Source organism: Anabas testudineus, chromosome 10 (assembly GCF_900324465.2).
Source record: "Anabas testudineus chromosome 10, fAnaTes1.2, whole genome shotgun sequence".
Lineage (NCBI taxonomy): Eukaryota > Metazoa > Chordata > Actinopteri > Anabantiformes > Anabantidae > Anabas > Anabas testudineus.
The window spans coordinates 10,409,367-10,429,013 of record NC_046619.1 but is presented as its reverse complement, the minus strand read 5'-3'; the positions used below and the strand labels follow the sequence as shown (position 1 = coordinate 10,429,013).

The window sequence follows — 19,647 nt, the reverse complement described above, 5'->3', positions numbered from 1 at the left end:
CCTCCCACACATTCCCAGTCTGTCTCCACTGGTTTGTCTCCTTCCCACTCAAATCTCTCCTGTCCTCTTTTTTTTTTTTTTTTGCTCTCCTCCCTCTCTGAAGATTGGGGATGGAGCATGACGGTCAGGGGAACCGCTGTGGAGACGAGGTGCACATGGGCAGCATCATGGCTCCACTGGTGCAAGCTGCCTTCCACCGCTTTCACTGGTCCAGATGTAGCATGCAAGAGCTGGGACGCTACCTTCAGTGAGACAAACACACACACTCTCACAGTATAGGATTTGATTGTATGGATCAATAGAGGCACTTTATACAGATTGTCTACTTGATATTTTTTGCCAATACTCAGTGTTTGTGAGCTCTTTAAGCTATACCACTTATCCTGTTAAGGCTTATGAGGCAGCTGGAGTCAATCCTAGCTGACACTCGACCAGAGGCTTAAATAATTATCCTAAAAAGTTATGACATGATAATGGTTTTAAAGGCAAGAATGCTGAAGTTTAAAGCTCAGGGGTATCTAAAATATTCCATGAAAGGCTTTTAAAGACTTCTTTGGGTGAGATTGCAGTTTTTGATAAATGCAAATATGTGCTGTGTTAGAGTATCTATTTACATTAATATGTATTTATTTTATTATGAACATTTATATCTCTGGGCTCTGATAATGAGTGATATTCTTCTTTCCTACCCTAATTTTATAACTGAACAATGAGTAAAATGATCAGTAACAAGCCAAAGCCCTTTTTTATAATTTTCTTGCAGTTCCTATGACTGTCTCCGTGACGACCCATTTGACCACAACTGGCCATCACTGCCTCAACTTCCTGGTTTGCATTACTCCATGAATGAACAGTGTCGCTTTGACTTCGGTGTGGGATACACTATGTGCACCGCGGTAAGATATAAAGTTATCGACTGACGTGATGCAGTTGTTTCAGAGCAATCATGTTTCACTGACTGTTTCTTTTGAGAGAGAATTCCTAGTTATAGTTTTAACATTAGCTACAGTCTGAGCTCTGAACTGTCCCGGCCACTGGTGGGATTGACATGCTTAAAAGCAGGTAATTGGATTTGATAGCTATTTGTTTTCTGTTATTAAAATTAATTATAATAAATTATATTTATTTTACCACTACACATAACCCGTCACAAACTGTATTTTTGAATCACAAAACACACTAGACGAGCTTCACCCACCTGCTGCATCTTGCCAGGCATCTTATCCCCTTTCACCCTGACCTGCTCTATGACTGTGAAGCCACTGTGACACGCTGTTGGGAAGCTGTTGCTTATTAGACAAAGGGCTTGTTCAGGGTCTTTGCACAAATTGCTAGATTACCCTCTATTCTCTTGTCAAACCCATTCCCCTCAGCTACAAAAGGTGGGCCAATTAGGAACACAGGTAAGGTAACCCCACATGTGGCCCATCATTTATTTTTATCAGATTTTTCTTTTTCTGTTTGTCCTTTGAAGTTGTAATTGTTTGTACTGTTGCTCCTTACTTTTCTTTTCTCCAGTACTTCTCTGTTCTACCCCTCATCACATTATTGCCGTTAGTCTGCAGGATTCTAAAATGCTCACATTTAAAAAGAAAGTAACTTTGAAAATGTCTACAAGCAAGTGGGCCAGATTTACTGGGAAAATAACTTTGCACAAATGCGTATGATTGGGTTTCACTGAGCCACAATTAGCGTATACTTTCTTAAACAGTAGCTTAAAGTCTGCAATCAACTCCTGGAACTCCTGGAATTGAAGGAGAGCGGATAGGTGCACAGAGGAGGGGATTGAATCACAGACCTCTATAAGAAAATTATAATGCACAGATCTTTATTACAAAATATCAACTTTGGTCACATTTCACCTTCACCTGTGAACATCTATCTTACTCAAACTCACACACCATGAAAACTTGCACACGTATGCAATTCTGGTTATAAGTGGCAATATGCATGTTCATGTCGAGCAGAAAAGGGAGATAACATACACACAGCACCACAGGTTAGACGGGAGAAAGCTCGAAAGAGAGCACGTCCAACACCTCTGAGAAGGCGGAGGTGTTGATATGGGTGTTAATACCCAGGTAAATGCAGCAGAAACTTGTACTTACAATCTGTAGGGATTATACACCACATGTTTTGGCACATAACTAAACCCACACTGTTCATTGTAAAAATGGCATTCAAAAAACCCCAGACTGAGATTTATGAGAACATTTTTATTTAATTACGTCAAGTAATTCAGATATGTTTACACCAATCCAAACTTACTTGTGGCTCTTTAAAATCCCATCTGCACGGAGGATACACACGTTTTTTTCAGATGAGGAGAAAACAGTGTGATCTCAGTTAACTGGAAGAATGCACTCCATCATCCTTATGCAATACATGAATGACATGAATGACACAAAAACTACGACTCCAGCCCGTTGTTAAGTAGAGCACATGTTCAGGTCAGAACTCATCAGATGAAAACCCCTGGTAAATCTGGCCCGTGACTCTACTAGTTCATTGGCTGTGGTGCAGTTCAACAGTTAAACAGATACCCTGACTCTTTTACTGCAAATCTGTGTTAAATCATTGCAGCACTGTCAGGAAGAGCCTCCTTAAATCGCCACACTCTATTAACAAATGGAAAAAAAAAAAAAGGCTGGAAAGATGTCTTTCCCATCTGAGGGGAAAAAGCTGAGTGAGAACAGAGGCTGTTTTTACATGATTCACCTCAGCGTTTAGGATCCTCCAGTCTGATGTCATTGGTGATTACCTACCACAGTCTAGCCATTGATTGTGAGTCACCCTCTGACCTGCAGAGATCCCCTGGGGTCATGGTGGGTAAAGTGTGTGGAAAGGAGGGAGGAGGGCATGGCTCCACAGACACTGGACTGCAGGTGACTTTGGTGGTTTCCTCATCAATGGTTCATAGCAGCCAAGGAGGAGAATTTGGTCCTTGGTCAGTGTCGATGGGTATTTTAGAGGTTGCTGAAACCTCACTTTTTGGCCTTTTAATCTTTCGCCCTCTGACCTCCCTTGTGACCTAATTAAACCATGAGCTGTCTCATTCTGCGAGTCTCTCTGTCTCTCTCTCTTTCTCTGTCATCCCTTGGTTTGCATGAATGGCTGTGTATCTCAGTGGAGCCGACTGTACAGTGCAGTGACGCAGTGGCAGGGTCGGTGTTGTTAACTGTTCTAATACTGTTGTGGTTGTCGTTGTTGTGATATGTCTCTTCTCATCTCTCTTTTATTTTCCTGTTTTCAGTGTATAGTCTCATTCCTGCTGTTTCATAATGGTTGTTTTGTATCATGAAGGTCAGTCATTTACCAAGGGTGTGTACCGTACTTGAGGGCTTTTCATTGTAAGGACTCTCTCTGTGCCCTCCAGTATCGCCCATTTGACCCATGTAAGCAGTTGTGGTGTAGCCACCCAGACAATCCCTTCTTCTGCAAGACCAAGAAAGGACCTCCCATAGATGGGACTATGTGTGGGGATGGGAAGGTATTTATCTACAATGCTAATTTAACACATCTGTGAGAGAAAAATTATTTAACTGTATCCAAATAGCACATTTTTTTATTTGCCTGTTTTTCTTTTTGTATCATCTACCTGTTGCAGCATTGTTTTAAAGGTCACTGCATTTGGTTGACCCCTGACATCATAAAGCAAGATGGAAACTGGGGTTCGTGGAGTGAGTTTGGCCAGTGCTCGCGCACCTGTGGCGGAGGAGTGCAATTTCGCACACGTGACTGTGACAATCCAAGGTACAGATATAAAACTGGGAATATTAGTGGATTTACAATTTTTATCTGAAGCTCTAAACTTTCGGCAGGAAGACCTTAATTTGAATTCTCAGTAGTCAACAATACGTTGGAAGTGTTAAATGAATAGTTCCTAACAATGAATTTTAAAGCGAAGCATCATACACATTTAGAAGGATTCAAATATTCATGTGACCCGCATCCCTCTCAGACCAGCCAACGGAGGCCGCACATGTGTGGGGGCAACTTACCAGTTCCAGATGTGCAACACCAATGAATGTGAGGACATCTACAGTGACATACGAGAGGAGCAGTGCCGTGTTTGGGACTCTCGCTTTGAACTCCACAGCAACCAGCAACACTGGCTGCCTTATGAACACTCAGAGCGTGAGTACACGCAGTAACAGGCTGCCAGGACAGAGATATGTACCTGAGAATGACTGTATACTGTAACTTGTAACTTGAACTGAGAGCCAGAAAGGAGAAACAAACACATCATTCTTGAAAGTGGTTTGGCTTCAGAGGGTTTTATATATGGGTTGTCTTATGGTTGTTGACATCTGGCTGTCCTGCGTCTGAGTACAGCTTTGAGGTACAACTACGCCCTCCCACAAAAACATTATACTTTAAACTCTGTGAACTTGGCTGATTTAGACTACTCTTACCCTCTCTTCCTCCACCTTCAGTTGGCAGCATGCACAAACTTTTTGACTTATCCTAGGGTTCTTTTTGCATTATGAGAAGTTTTTACATTTGTGTGGCGTCAGACACATCGTCTACCAAAGTGAAGGTTCTGCTTTACTGATACGTATGAAATCATCCAACTTTGTGCTAAATAAAAGTGCTGAGCTGTCTCCATATCTAATTGGAGGTCACGCAAAGCACACTCAGCTGAGAAGGGCCTTGCTAAATAGTTTTTCCCATTTCTTATCATTTCTAAATGCCACGTTCTTCAAAAAGGCTTTCTCTCAAGTCTCAAATTACTTTGCTGTGAGTGTGTATGTGAGTGTGTGTGTGTGTGTGTGTGTGTGTGTGTGCGAGAGGGAGCGAGAGAGAAAGTAAATAGGGAGGTCAAATTGAATTCCATTCATGGTCTGTCATCTCCAGATAGTGTGAGAGGAGGAAAAGAGTGTCTGTGCTGTGTGAAATTGTAGTATTTGTATAGAGACATTTGACACATGTTGCTTTTTGTCTCTATTTCAGTCTTTTACTAAGTCGAGACACTGTAAAATCCTCTTGAGTCAACAACTCAAAAACTCACAAATCAACCACACACACTCTGCATCTAAGAGGAATTAGGCCTGACACTGTCCTGCTCGAAGTGGACAATGAAACAAGAAGACACAAAGACTAAACCTCCTTTTACTTCTAGTCATTGTATCCTCAGCTGTTACAAGTCTACGTTCCAAGTTTGGAATCATTCAGAATTATGCTACTTTAATATTTTATTAACTTTTCAGTCTTATTTTGTGATTCAAACTTGTTTGAGTGTGTTGTGGCAAATAACCTCTAAATCTGTAAAATGTGAAAACACTGAACATTTTTTATGTGTTCTTTTGTCATAGTTGTTTAGGGTTAGGGTTATTTTAGAAATAAAATCCCATTACTAACTAAACTGCTATGAAAACAAAACTACAATCCTCAGTCTGGCTCATTAAAAACAAACAAACAAACAAAAAATAGTACAAAAGGAGAAAAATAAAAAGCCTCTACATGCCAAAGAATTGGCCAGTAGATACTAAAACAAAGCAACTCAAATTATAAACTGAGTAACTGAAGTCCAGGTGACCTGGTGGTAAGCCACCCCACAAATGGTTAGTGGATCATGATTGGCTACAGGGGCCCAGGTATCACCCAATGATGATGCGGAGACACCAGGAGCACAGTCAAGTGTAGCAGCGTAATATTATATTTCCCCACTATCACATGTGCCTTTGGATTATATCCATTTGTAATAAATGTGATGAAGTAGGAGTGTTCATACTGACTGGAATAAACCGCCAGGTTTTGTCTCTGGAGGCTCATGCAGTCGTAGTATGACTCACAGAGACAGACAAACTGAGACACATCGACTCTTATTCCGAACATAAAATATAACCACATGCTGGCTGTAAAGATGTAATCATCAGAATAGTGCGACAGTCACTTGAATAAATGGGTCATTTTTAATATATGTTTGTGTTTGTCTCCCAGCTAATAAACGCTGCCACCTGCACTGTCAGTCCAAGGAGACACGAGATGTGGTTTTCATGCAGAGAATGGTGCTCGATGGCACACGGTGCTCATACAAGGACCCGCACAGTGTGTGTGTGCGTGGGGAGTGTGAGGTGAGTGGCATTTTTCAGGTGGCGGAGCGATGAAAGCAAAACGAGTGCGGATGTTCACATCTCCATGAACTTTCTGTGTCTCTGTAAACAGAAAGTGGGCTGTGATGGTGTGGTGGGCTCATCAAAGCAGGAAGACAAGTGTGGAGTGTGTGGAGGTGACAACTCCAGCTGCAAAACGTTCAAAGACACCATCTCACGTACTGCCAAGAAACAGGGTAAACACACACGATTGGTCACAGAAACCCTTATCTGACTAACTAGAGTTGGTTCCATCAGTGTTGCACCTTTTTATCATACGGACACATAGTGAATAAATAGTCCCAGTGTCACTTTCTTATAGGCTGGTCTCCTTTACTTATGTTTAGCTAAACGTCGCCATCTACAGGAACATTTGAAATACTGTCCAAACCTCAGTGACCGTCACTCAGAGAGTTGAGCATTATCAAGATGTTGCGTCAGACCTCTCTATGAGCTAATCTTTAGTAAATCATCTACACCGAATCTTGATTTTGTCACAAACCTAAATTATATCACCAACATTTCCAGAGTCAAAAGTTTCTTTTGGATGAAAATCGCCAAGACTGCAATAAAGATATCTTTACTGGATTAGTTCAGGCTTTTTGTCAGGAAACTGTAAAATGAGATATTGTTGATGTTGGAGTCACAAACCAGATGTGTGTTTCGTTTCAGGTTATCTCAAAATTCTTGAAATCCCAACAGGGGCGAGACACTTAATGATCCAAGAGCCAATAGCAACCTCACACATACTAGGTATGTGACACACAGTTTTTTCTATACATGGGTGCATGTCTATATCTTTGTATTTCTATGTTGCATAATGTAAATAATGTGTATTTCTCATACATCTACAGCTGTGAAAAACATGGCATCAGGAAAGTTTTTCTTGAACGGGGAAAACGAATACCCCAAATCACGGTCGATCATAGAGAAGGGCATCGAGTGGGAATATCAGAACGACAATGACAAGGAAACTCTTCAGACCACTGGTCCTCTCAGACATGGAATTCTTATCATGGTAAATAAAGGATGATAGTGCTGTATTTGGTTATACACAAGTTCAATTTTTATAGTCCACCTAATATAGTGAAAAGTTACACCATACAAGGCCCTTTCTCTCATTTCATGGCAAACTTTGTGTTTTTAGATGAAACTAAATGGAGATGAGGATGTGAATTTGTCTTATAAGTACATAATGAATGTGGACAGTGACTTTGCCATTCAAAACAACATGCTGGTTGAGGACAGTGCCTATGAGTGGGCCCCGAAGAGATGGTCCTATTGCTCCAAGTCCTGTGGTGGAGGTACAGTACAACAAGGAAAATATTTTGAGATCACCTTTGTGCATTTTGTATGATTGTCTCTTTGATTTTCCATCTTCTGCTGTTGCAGGGAAGCAGTACCTGCGATATGGCTGCAGAAGAAAAGTTGACAGTAAGATGGTCCATAAGAGTTTCTGTAACAAGTCCAACATGAAACCAAGAGGGGACACCAGAGACTGCAACCAGAAGCCCTGTCCACCACCCATGTATGCATTGTATTACATATCCCCAACTGTAAAAAGCATAAACAAAAGTAAAATGTATATCTCTCATTTCATATATGCCCTCTCATTTCTCTCTTTGTCACCTTTGCCTCCAGTTGGGTGACAGGGGAGTGGCAGAATTGCAGCAAACCGTGTGGAAAGACGGGCATGCAAGTACGCTCGGTCAGCTGTGTTCAGCCATTAGATGACAACACCACTCGCGCCATCCACAATAAATACTGCAATGATGATCGTCCCGAGTCCCGGAGACCCTGCAACCGTCATCCCTGCCCAACCCAGTGGCGGGTTGGGCCGTGGTCACAGGTGCGCAGGTTGCACGTGGACATTTCAAAAAAAGAAAACAATGTTTGACCAAAAAGGTTTTTGCTGGGAAACACTTGTTTTTTGTAGTGAAGCCCAGCAGCTGGTATTTTTGTCAGACATTCAGAGTCTGTTTAAATATCACAAGACTTCCACAGAACTGAATTCTTGGCAGATTCACAAGGCCTCTGAGAAACAGATCATCTTCACTGGCACTACTTACAGTAACACAGAGACAATGTTTTTTAAAACAGCTGTGATGTTAATGTATTTCAGATGCATTTGTACTGCTCTACATTTTATGTCATTTCATGTCCGTATTTACAGATTGATGTTTTATAACATTTTGGTTCGTGTTTATGTCCTGTGTCTCCAGTGCTCTGTCACATGTGGTAATGGGACTCAGCAGAGGCAGGCTCTGTGCCACACCAGGGACAACACCATCGGCCTGTGTCTGGACAGTAAGCCAGATACCATCAGAGTCTGTCGCATGGATCCATGTCCCAGTGAGTGTTAATGAACCTCTGATCCATACATTTTCTTTCAGTGCGAACCATATTTTGTGAAAGTAGACACTCACAGAACTGTTTTAAGCTTCTTACCATTGCTGGTACAAAATGAGTCAGGTTGAATTTTGAATAGTCTGAAATGATGCACAAATCTAAGACATCTACATTTTCTAGTACACAAGGAAAGAAGGACAGGTTATCAGACAAAAATATTTAAATCACACCTTAACTAATCAGTCACTCTCCTCTTCTTAATCTGCAGAGGGCTCGTCTGACCTCAACAAGAACGGCAACATCCTGATCCAGTGGCTGTCTCGCCCAAACCCCAGCTTCCCGAAGATCTCGTCACGTAAAACCTCCCTCTATAGTTCCCAGCCTGGGCTCCACAGCGGCAGCCGCAGCTGCATGTCTGTCCTCTGCTGGGCCTTGCCCATCTCTGTCCTCCTGTCTCTGCAGGGCCGGCCTCGACTGGCCCCCTGACCTGCCCCTGTCCCATGCCCCATGCCTGTGCCCACGCCCATGAGCGATCGGCAAAGCTTTTGCTTCTCTTTTGGGGGGGGGGGGGGGGGGATGTTGTCTCTCTCTCTCTTTGTGTCTGAGACGGCTCTGAATTGGGGGAGGTCTCTGGCTCCTGTGTGTGCTAGTTGGTTCTCTCTTGCTCTGTCTCTCTCTATCTCTTTCTCTCTCCTCTGTGGAGCATTGTGTTGTAACCGCTGGCCAGTCGAAAACTCAAAAGATCAACAAAAAATTTGATGTGAAAAGTATTCGAAGTGGCAAGGCCGGTTGTCACTGACACCTCCTGAGATGTGTCGAAGAGCCGTTCATGTGTGAGGGACCCCCTTCTGCATTTGGCGGCCATGTTTTGCGCGAGCTAGCTGTGTGTTGTCATGGGTTAACACTCCTGAAATGCAGCTGCGCTTTTTTCTTTTTGTAGCGCACTGTCATTGTGGGGAGAAACAGGTGTGAAAATAAACAGAAAAGATATATAAATATCTATATAGAAAAAAAAAAAGTTATAAAAAATATGAAAGCTTTATTGTGAATGTGATCTTGTCACAATGAGGACATCTTTGCTAAAGTGCTCATCTGACATCCTGGTTCCATTCGGGGATGAGAACGGTCTCTCATTCTACTTTCTATTCTCAGATTGACAGGAACTCAGCACAGGGACAGGAAGTGACATAAGTGAACAATTCAATTTCTGGGGGGGGGGGGGGGACTGTGAGGTGGAGTCTTGTAGTAAAAATGTAAAAAATAAAAAACAGGGTAGTCTGACCGCTTGAGGTTGCTTCCCATTTCACCTCATCATCAGCCATTCTCTCTTTGACTGTTACACTAAAGTTCAATAAATGCAGCTTATTTGTGCTTGCAGACTTTAAAAAAAATACATCTATAAATATATTTGTATTTATATATACCTATAAATCTAAATCTATATGAGTAACAATAATATTAATAATGTTTTACCATGAATAAGCTGTAGCTTATTTGCCTAAAACCTTTGGACTGCTATTGATCGCATAGATCCTTGACTGTTATGTGTATTTTTTTATTGATTTTACATGAATACAGATGAATATTTAATAAAGGTAAAGTGTTTCAGGGGGAAAGGGTTAGATCTATATTATGCAGGACTTGGTCAGTTAGTTGCCTCTCCATTTTCTCAGATGGATCAGTGGTTTACCGTCGCTTCTTGTTTTCTTTAAGGATAGGATCACGTTTTGTCATGCACATCTGCATCCACCACCTGTATATGTCTGTGTGTGTGTGTGTGTGTGTGTGTGTGTGTGTGTGTGTGTGTGTGTTTATGTGTATTACGCTTAGGTGAGTGAAAAAAATTAGCATGTACGTTAAGGAGGAAATGCTTGTTATGTTAGTGAAGGTATGTTTCTGTGCGTGTGAGTGTGTGAGTGTGTGTGTAAGGGTGCTTCATCATTCGGGCTTTTACACATTGCAATCAGATACAGAAATACCTCATAAACTTTGATTTGAGAGCGTCCAATGATCTCATTTTCTTTTGATGAACATTAACCACATGGACAATGCCTTATCTTGGATTGAATGTAATGGCATTTATCTGTGAAAGAGATGGCTTTACTCATTCAAAGTTTCACTTGGAATAGAGGCAGCTTCAAACCAACTAAACAAACTCACACCCGCCAACCATCAAACCTACCAAGGTGATGTTGGACCAATGTCCGACTACTGGGAAGGGTTTACAAAGGGCCTAGGGTATCGACGCATATGGCATCTAGAAAAAAAAAAACACTTCAGACTTGTCATTGTATTGTGATCACATATTTCTGTTGTGACTATGTAGCGAGCTATCCAAGGTTTCCTTCTGCTGGAGTTGGACTGTATGAGACCAAGCCAGACCTAGCAGTGCGATACTGTATATAACATTGGTGTTGACTGTATTTAATAATGTTCATGACTGTTATCTTCTTCTATAATATTCTATACTATGGGTAACTGTTTTGTGGCTTCACTGGCCTGCTGCGTGGGGCTGGCTAACGTTCAACTAACGTTGAAGAAACATTCAGATGGACTACGTGCACTGCGTCTATATGCACTTTGATTTATCAGGGAAATTTTATTAATGTTTTGTAAATGTTTCATATGACACTTAATGTGCCATTCCAGTTTTTACATCATCATGGAAATTATGTATTTTATTTAAACAGCAAATATCATTTATGTAGTTCATGTTTTATTTTTCAATCGATTAACAGATTGATTGGTTGATTTCCAAGTAATGAAGTGTTTTACCAAAGTGACTGTGAACTTGTAACTTTCGATACAGTTGAATTATTTTTCTTAAGAAAAGAATATATCTATATATTGAGCTGGGGGGCGTACATCTCATTGTTTCAGTTCCTGTCATTCTCAACAGCAAAGTTGTATCAATAAAAATGTTTTAAAAAGTGTGACCTTTCTCTCACTAGGAATGTTAAATTCTTTGTCAGAGAAAATGTTAAACACTTCCAGGAGAACGCTGAAGTTATTTTTAGTGGCATGGCACAAACACAGTATAAATGATGCATACCTGAAGCAATGGCATCACAAAGCTGCATGAGCAAAAGGAAGCCAGTGTTAGTTTTCAGATGTTTTTGATGAAAAATTTAGACCTCAAACACAGTTATATTTACAACACAAGACTGGCAACCCTTCTTTTTCCATTTCAGCTACTCTGGACTAATCTCGTAACTGCTCTTGATGTTTGGGCTTTTCTTCCTTTTCCTTCCTGTATGTTCTTCTAATGGTCTGCCTTTTCTACTGTACTCCATGTACAATGTGGAACCAAACCAACACACACACACACAGACACACACACACACACACGTATGTACTATATCAACATGCATTCAGAGACTACTGCTAAATAACATACTTTCTCATACTTATACCATTCCATATTTGTCCACATAAATATACTTTCAATCCAACACATATGCACACCCCTACATAGTGTCTACTCCTGGCTGCACCCAGTCTCAGTTTTCTGTTCTCTCCTTCACAGGCCAGCGTTGTCATGGAGACCGCTCAGTTTTCTGTCGTATGCAGGTCCTGAAGCGTTACTGCTCTCTACCGGACTACAGGCGCATATGCTGCAAGTCCTGCAGCAATGTTAATGCCACGGAGCTTCTAGCCAACTCCACCTCCAGGTCCACCCCAGTCACCTCCATCCAGCCCAGTGTTACACCCTCTATCATCTTCACCGCTGGCTACACCACCATCCGACCCACCACAACTGCCATCCCCACCATTTCAGATTCAACTGTAAATCCCTGGACCATCACAGACCCACCTACTTTCACCACTCTGGGTTCTCATACCACCTCAGCCTCACTCACCTCCACAAAAATGGTTACCAGTCATGCACCAGCTGCTACAAGTAACCCTGTGCTCTATAATGCCTTTCTCACAGCAACCACCTCTGCTACTATAACTTCTCCCAGTATTATTGCTCATCCTCTACCTCTGCCTGTTCCAGACATAGACCAGAGCACAGCTCCACCATTACAGAGTACTGTGAATAGTCTAACAACACCTGGAATGATAACCACCAAAGACCTTCAAGGAACAGCCAGTCCAACAATGATGAATCCAGCAGAAAGCAGCACAAAAACAGACAACACACTCAAATCACAGCCAAAAAAGAATATTACACCAAAGAAAAATCCCAAAAAGGTGTTTTCACCAAAGATCTCTCCAAAAGTATCAAAAGTTGATACTGTACCAAATAATACTACAAGAAAATATATTCCAAAGACAAATGCAAAAAAGAAAACAAATACTGCTCCAAAAAAGAATACACCAAAAGAGGCTCCAACTCCCAAAACGACTACTCCAGACAAAACAAATCCTAAAAAGATATTTTCAGTGAAAAAGAATCCCCAAAAAACTCCTCAAGTGAACACAACTCCGCAAACGACTAATGCAGCCACCACAATTCTCAAAATCACCACTCCAGTAAGCGTAACGCTATTCCAGATTATTCCAGATAAAACAACTCCCAAAAAGAATACTCCAGACAAAACGACTCCCAAAAAGACTACTCCAGACAAAACGACTCCCAAAAAGACTACTCCAGACAAAACAACTCCCAAAAAGACTACTCCAGACAAAACGACTCCCAAAAAGACTACTCCAGATAAAACAACTCCTAAAAAGACTACTCCAGACAAAATAACTCCTAAAAAGATAACTCCAGTCAAAAAGAATCCCCAAAAAACTCCTCAAGGAAACACAACTCCGCAAACGACTGTTGCAGCCACCACAATTCTCAAAATCACCACTCCAGCAAGCGTAACTCTATTCCAGACTATTCCAGATAAAACAACTCCCAAAAAGACTACTCCAGAAAAAACAACTCCTAAAAAGTTAATTCCAGATAAAACAACTCCCAAAAAGACTACTCCAGACAAAACGACTCCGAAAAAGACTACTCCAGATAAAACGACTCCTAAAAAGACTACTCCAGACAAAACAACTCCTAAAAAGTTAATTCCAGACAAAACAACTCCCAAAAAGACTATTCCAGATAAAACGACTCCCAAAAAGACTACTCCAGATAAAACAACTCCTAAAAAGATAACGCCAGTAAAAAAGAATCCCCAAAAAACTCCTCAAGGAAACACAACTCCGCAAACCACTCCAGCAAGCATAACTCTATTCCAGACTATTCCAGACAAAACGACTCCCAAAAAGACTACTCCAGACAAAACGACTTCCAAAAAGACTACTCCAGATAAAACGACTTCCAAAAAGACTACTCCAGATAAAACGACTCCCAAAAAGACTACTCCAGGCAAAACGACTCCCAAAAAGACTATTTCAGATAAAACGACTCCCAAAAAAAACATTGCAGACAAAACAACTCCCAAAAAGACTATTCCAGGTAAAACAACACCCCAAAAGACCACTCCAGACAAAACAACTCCCAAAAAGACTACTCTAGACAAAACAACTCCCAAAAAGACTACTCTAGACAAAACAACTCCCAAAGCGACAACTCAAGACAAAACAACTCCTAAAAAAAATATTCCAGACAAAACAACTCCTAAAAAAAATATTCCAGACAAAACAACTCCTTCAGATAGAACAATTCCTAAAAAGACTACTCTAGCAAAGACTACTTCTGAGGCAAAAATGAAAACAACATCCAAAAAGGAGGTTCAATCAAAGGCCAGTTCCAAAAAGAACATGCAACCAAAGACAACGACAAAACTAACTCAAACAAAGACAAACCCTAAAAAGAGCCCCAGACCAGAGCCCAAAACTCTTACAAATTCACAGGCCAAGGTTAATCAGAAAACCCCAAAAAAGAAAACACTTAAAACATCATCTTATTACACCACAGATCCCTCTCCCTATAACCCAGAAGCATCAAGAAGATACTTTACTTCCACTATTTCCTCTGGCGCTAATGCATATGGTACAACAACAAGCTCGCCTTACCCTGAGTCAAGAATCAATGCCACATTTATCAGGAATGACACAGCGGCTGTGGATGAAACTCCACTGTGGTATCATGACAGCACAAACATTCAAGTAACAACACCCAGTGCCTTCAATGATCTCAGAAGACCCACTGATGCCATTAATTTTGAGCCTGACACAATACCCAGTGAAAGTATACTACTTAGTGATGTCACACTGACCAGCAGTGGTGATGTCACAGTTACAAGCGGGACCATTATCAGCGGTGATGACATCACTGTGCCCTACGGCAACATGGAAGTGGTCAGTAACACTATTATACTTGACGACAGCCTCACCATGGTGATCCCTACCATCAACGGTGAGGATATGACAAATCTGGCTTCCTCACCCTGGTTGGACTTATCCGAGTACATCCCTGTAGGGGTTTCCTCGGCAACCTCAGACCCTGCAAACACTACACCTGTCACCACTTTCACTTCAACTACAGGAAAAACAGTCTTCACAACAACCACCAGCTCTCCTGTGGGACCTCGGCGAAGAGCCGAGGAGAATGGTGAGAACAACTCTATCGACGTCGTATACAACAGGAGCAACAACGTGGACAATGACATCTCTCAGAACAACCTGATCCCAAAACGCAGAGTCAACCTTCGAGAAAGAACCAGGAACAAACGCATTCAGGAGCTTCTGGAGGAGAAGCGTAACTTTCTCCTCAGGATGAAGAGAGGTTATACAGCAAAGTAGACCAAGCCTTCTTGTTTCTCTTATAGAGATGAAACATTTCTTTACAGACTTTTGTGAACCCTTGTGAAACCCCTCTAAACTGCCGTGGCCAAGCCCATCAGGCCTTTCCTCTCTGTTATCTCAATATCATGACAATCAGGACTGTTTCAGAGAGAGGATATCATAACCCAATGTTTGAACAGTTGCTTTGAATAAAGAAAAGCCCTTTAGAGTACAGATTTGAAGCAAATCGCCTTGCCTGTGTAAACACAATAATGAGAAACAGAAGGGATGACAAACCTCTATCCAGTTTGACCAGCACTTTACAACACTAAGCTTTTATCCCTCAAAACCACCCACGGTCTTGTTTGAAGATTCACTCAATGGGTGATGTAGATAAGGTGTTACATAGTTTGTAAAATGGTATTATCCCTACTGGCACTTATGAAGCAACAAAATATACCACCTACAAACCAAATCTCTATCTGATGTTATATTACAGCCCAGGACTGCAAATCGTTTCATCCTTAAAGATACAAATGACTCCAAGCCCCCCTAGTAACAGCTACTGTAACATGAAAATGTCTTCTTATTTAACACTCCAAATATTTTATTTTCAAATTATGATAATGCCAGACAATCCGATGAGTCAAAGTTTTCTTTTACTTTAATTGCATTGTGAACGTTTGCACTGCTTCATTCTTGTTGCCTTTTTCAAAGCAAATGTCTGCTTGGGTCGTCTTATCTCTCTGGAAGTTAAGATACAGAGTTGAAGGGACTTTACCAAACACTCGGTGCTTCCTAGATATTGAGGATTTTTTTTTTTCATTTATCATTAAGCTAGGTTTAAAGAGAAAACTTTTGAAGAGAAAAACACATTTTAATTTCATTTTTGTTTACCTTTTTTAACGGTCAGTATAAGTATGGTGCTTTTTGTTGTCAGTGCTGCTAAAAGCAATGTCCCTCATTCAGTTGTGTACAAAAACACAAATATATAAGACTATTTGTATTAACTGTATCAGCAGCGACGCTTTGAGGGCCTGTATATTTTCTTCTAAAAGTTTTATTATTGGTATGGCTTTAACCTGGAGAAGCACCTATGGATTTTTCTGTATGATACATGTACATATGAAAAAAAAACTTGATGTTTAATATTTATTAAAGTTTACATGCCTGTGGTATTTTGCAAATTGTCATTGTTGTGTGATTTTGTTCTAGTGACAAATATCGTGCTACCCTTCTTTGTCGTTTTGGTTGTAATCAGTAGTTTCTCAGTTAATCTTACAGTGCATCTGTTCAAGATTAGGTGCAGCTTCATCAACTAATCCATAGCATGCTATCTACACTACTGTATATCTAACTTTCTTTTCCAAAGTAAAGCAATAAAAGGCACATAGGGGGAGACAGAGCAAAAGTATTTCTGTCCTTTCTTCTCGCGCAAACTAGTCTTTTTATTGCCCTCCTTTATTTTTGCAAAATCTGGCTTTCAGTGTCACAGCTGTCTTTTAAGTTACAAATTAAATTTAAAGATGTGGATTACTATATTACACCATGTTTTGGGTGAACTTATTATTTAGTGTAATGAGCAGAAAATGGCTGTAAACACATACTCACCCTCTTGCTCCAAAATGAGTCTCTAACAGCTTGTAACTTGGATTTTCTCTCTCTCACAATATGCAACATGTTTAGACAGAAAAACAAACATTATGACTGAAATTTTATGATTGAATAATTCCCTAGACATGCATGACTTCAAGTTGACCCTTAAGTGTTTACATCTTTTATAAACCAATAACTTGTTTTTCATTGTGTCCTTTTTTCCTTTCAGATGTTCTCCAAAGCTGCCCTTAGCTACTCCCTGTAAAGTGTCCATATCACTTCTGTTACATTCACTAAAGATTCCTCTGTCTCTATTATTAAACACAAACAACATGACTGGAAGCAGAATGTTAAATTACTTATGAAGTCCTGTCAAAAACACTGTGCAGCAATTTAGGACTGCATGGTTAATAATGCTATTTGTCATTTAGCATTTCTTTGAACAAAAACCACAATGTGTGTCCAAATAATACCGGGAAAGAAAATACTAAGATCAAAAGTTAAATTACTTAAAACATCTGTTCACACCTCCCTGTGCTGGGATGAGCGTCTTTGTTGGCTTTTGATTGAAGCGCTCAGCTTGTTAATTGTTTCAGACCAATTAATTGATGCAAAAATTAAAGGAGTGAAAGAAGGAAATATGCACGGGATCTACTCTGAGTGTGACATGATATTTAAGAAAGTCACAGTCTAATGCAGGAGTGGCCAACCTTGGTCCTCAAGAGCCTCAGCCCTGCTTGTTTTCCAACTATCTCTGCATTTCCTGCTTCTGATTGGCTGAACACACCTGATCCATGTAATCAGCAGAGGGTAGGGCAGAAATAGTTGGAAAACAAGCAGGGCTGAGGCTCTTGAGGACCAGGGTTGGCCAACCCTGGTCTAATGCAATTCATACCTCTGCAGTTAGTGCTATGTTGTGTGTGTGTGATTACTTTTTGTTTTCTGCTTTGAATCTGTAGTTTGCAACATAAGCAAAGGTATGTATGCAGGTCTGTATTAATGTAAGGTACTGTATGTATGCAGGTCTTTAAGGTACTGTATGTATGCAGGTCTGTATTAATGTAAGGTACTGTATGTATGCAGGTCTTTAAGGTACTGTATGTATGCAGGTCTGTATTAATGTAAGGTATGTATGCAGGTCTGTATTAATGTAAGGTATGTATGCAGGTCTGTATTCATTTAAGGTATGTATGCAGGTCAGTTTTATTCTTTTGTGCTCCAGTTACTTTGCCCAGCCCGTTTGATTTTTTTTCACCAAACACATTCAAGACAGCTTCATGGAAGACATGGTCGTTTTTCTGAGGAATTACCCCTCTCTGCCCCTCAGAGGACAACACTACTGTATGACCATTTCTCAGAATTTCTCTCGCAGCTGGAAATCCAGTGATAAAAGTCAATAGCCATGTAGTGCCTTGTCATTCTTCCAATAAAAGTATCCAGTTCTTTCTTCCCTCCCTCATGCTGAAGTTTTTAGCAGCTCTACAGTAAATCATTATTATCCTCTTCTAACAGTTTAAATCTTGTTAAACCCAAGAATGGAAGAGATTCAAGAAACAGAGGAGAGTTGTGCTAAATACAAGAAGACACAAGAAAACACAAAAGAAGTGAGCCTGTGTATGCGTTTATGCGTCATAAATGCTTTTTCTGGGGATCGTTTTTTACAGTATTGTCACAGATGGGATAAATTATCTTTTATTTGTCTGTGTTTTTGTTTTGTTTTATATAATGATATAATCATTTATATAATGATAAGATAAGAATGTTTTTTGTAAAGCTTTCCTGCCAAACCCCGTTTGTTTGTTTGTTTGTTTGTTTGTGTTATGTATGTGTTCATCTATAAAGACACAATCATGCAGTTGCATACCACCTGGCATATAGCAAATTAACTGTCAGTCTACAGTACACAAAGCATGAAGGCTGGTATTGTGGGCTTGCAGCTGAAAGCCATCAAAAAACAACTGGACCTATCTGTAATCTCTTTAATATGCCTGCCATGCCTGCTGATAAGACAACTATTTCCCTATACACACATGGATCAACCTATACAAATACCAGCATTTACAGAGTTTAATCTTGTTGTTTCATTCATAAATGTCTATACTTGAAGCCTAGTTAATGTTGTGATCTATGTTTGTTGTTAGCATTGAAACTCTTTATTAAATCAAGCTGCCCCCAACACACATTCAAATATTCACTCTAATTGGACTGAAATAACTTTTCCTTAGGCACAGGGGAGAGTGTTGAAGGAGGTTGTTCCTGAGTATAAATCCTCTGTTGAATAGTCCTGTGAGCCTTCACAATATACACACAATGTAACATTGATGTCCAAACTTTAATTTACTTTAAACTTTAAAGACTTTATTTCTTATAGAGCATTAGCTAAACAGTTTTTAACAAGTATTAACTGACTATATACATGTTTATTTACTGGGAAATGTTTTTGCAATAGTTCTCTCACTAAACAATCTTTTATTTTGAAAAGATTTCTAAGTTCTAGCATCCAACACACTGTAGCTTCATAAATGCCACATCATATGCTTCTTGTTACTTTGCTAAAATTAAAGTTTTCTGACAGTGGTCAGTATTTGCAAAGTGACCCCCGATGACATTGATGTAATAATTTTTTAAATCCCTTTGTGATAATTTTTTTTTTAATCCATTAATCAGAATTTAAAATCAATGAGAATTAAAAAGCCTAATCAACTGCTGCCTGTCTATAAAATCTTTGTCTTTTCAACAACGGCCAAAGCTGTATTTGTCCCTGCATCTGCCCCCTGTCCTCTTCTATGTCTTTATACAGAAATTCAGTATGGGCTCTGCTGGAGGTCCTGTCTGACTATCTAAACTGTCAATTTTAGTCCACTAGGCCTGACCACTCATCTTAATAAAACATGGTAAATAAAATCCGTTTCAGTAAGCCATATAGCAA

The 19,647-nt window shown here is 40.2% G+C and overlaps 1 protein-coding gene across 3 annotated transcripts in view; it reads left to right on the top strand.

Annotated features, from left to right (window-relative positions):
- The window catches only part of adamts2 (ADAM metallopeptidase with thrombospondin type 1 motif, 2), a 93,119-nt gene extending 76,839 nt beyond the window's left edge, over window positions 1–16,280 (top strand). For 2 of the 3 annotated variants that reach the window (XM_026358139.1, XM_026358138.1), the window contains 15 exons: window positions 104–247; window positions 764–896; window positions 3,377–3,490; window positions 3,608–3,753; window positions 3,962–4,137; window positions 5,944–6,077; window positions 6,169–6,292; window positions 6,768–6,848; window positions 6,950–7,113; window positions 7,243–7,399; window positions 7,488–7,623; window positions 7,737–7,944; window positions 8,318–8,447; window positions 8,713–8,799; window positions 11,971–16,280. In XM_026358139.1, the coding sequence (XP_026213924.1) occupies window positions 104–247; window positions 764–896; window positions 3,377–3,490; window positions 3,608–3,753; window positions 3,962–4,137; window positions 5,944–6,077; window positions 6,169–6,292; window positions 6,768–6,848; window positions 6,950–7,113; window positions 7,243–7,399; window positions 7,488–7,623; window positions 7,737–7,944; window positions 8,318–8,447; window positions 8,713–8,799; window positions 11,971–15,140 (5,104 nt within the window). In that variant the 3' untranslated portion in view covers window positions 15,141–16,280. Of the gene's footprint in view, window positions 1–103; window positions 248–763; window positions 897–1,373; window positions 1,404–3,376; window positions 3,491–3,607; window positions 3,754–3,961; window positions 4,138–5,943; window positions 6,078–6,168; window positions 6,293–6,767; window positions 6,849–6,949; window positions 7,114–7,242; window positions 7,400–7,487; window positions 7,624–7,736; window positions 7,945–8,317; window positions 8,448–8,712; window positions 8,800–11,970 lie in introns of all 3 variants that reach the window. The other variant, XM_026358137.1, reaches the window with a different exon arrangement.
- The last annotated feature ends 3,367 nt before the right edge of the window (window positions 16,281–19,647 follow it).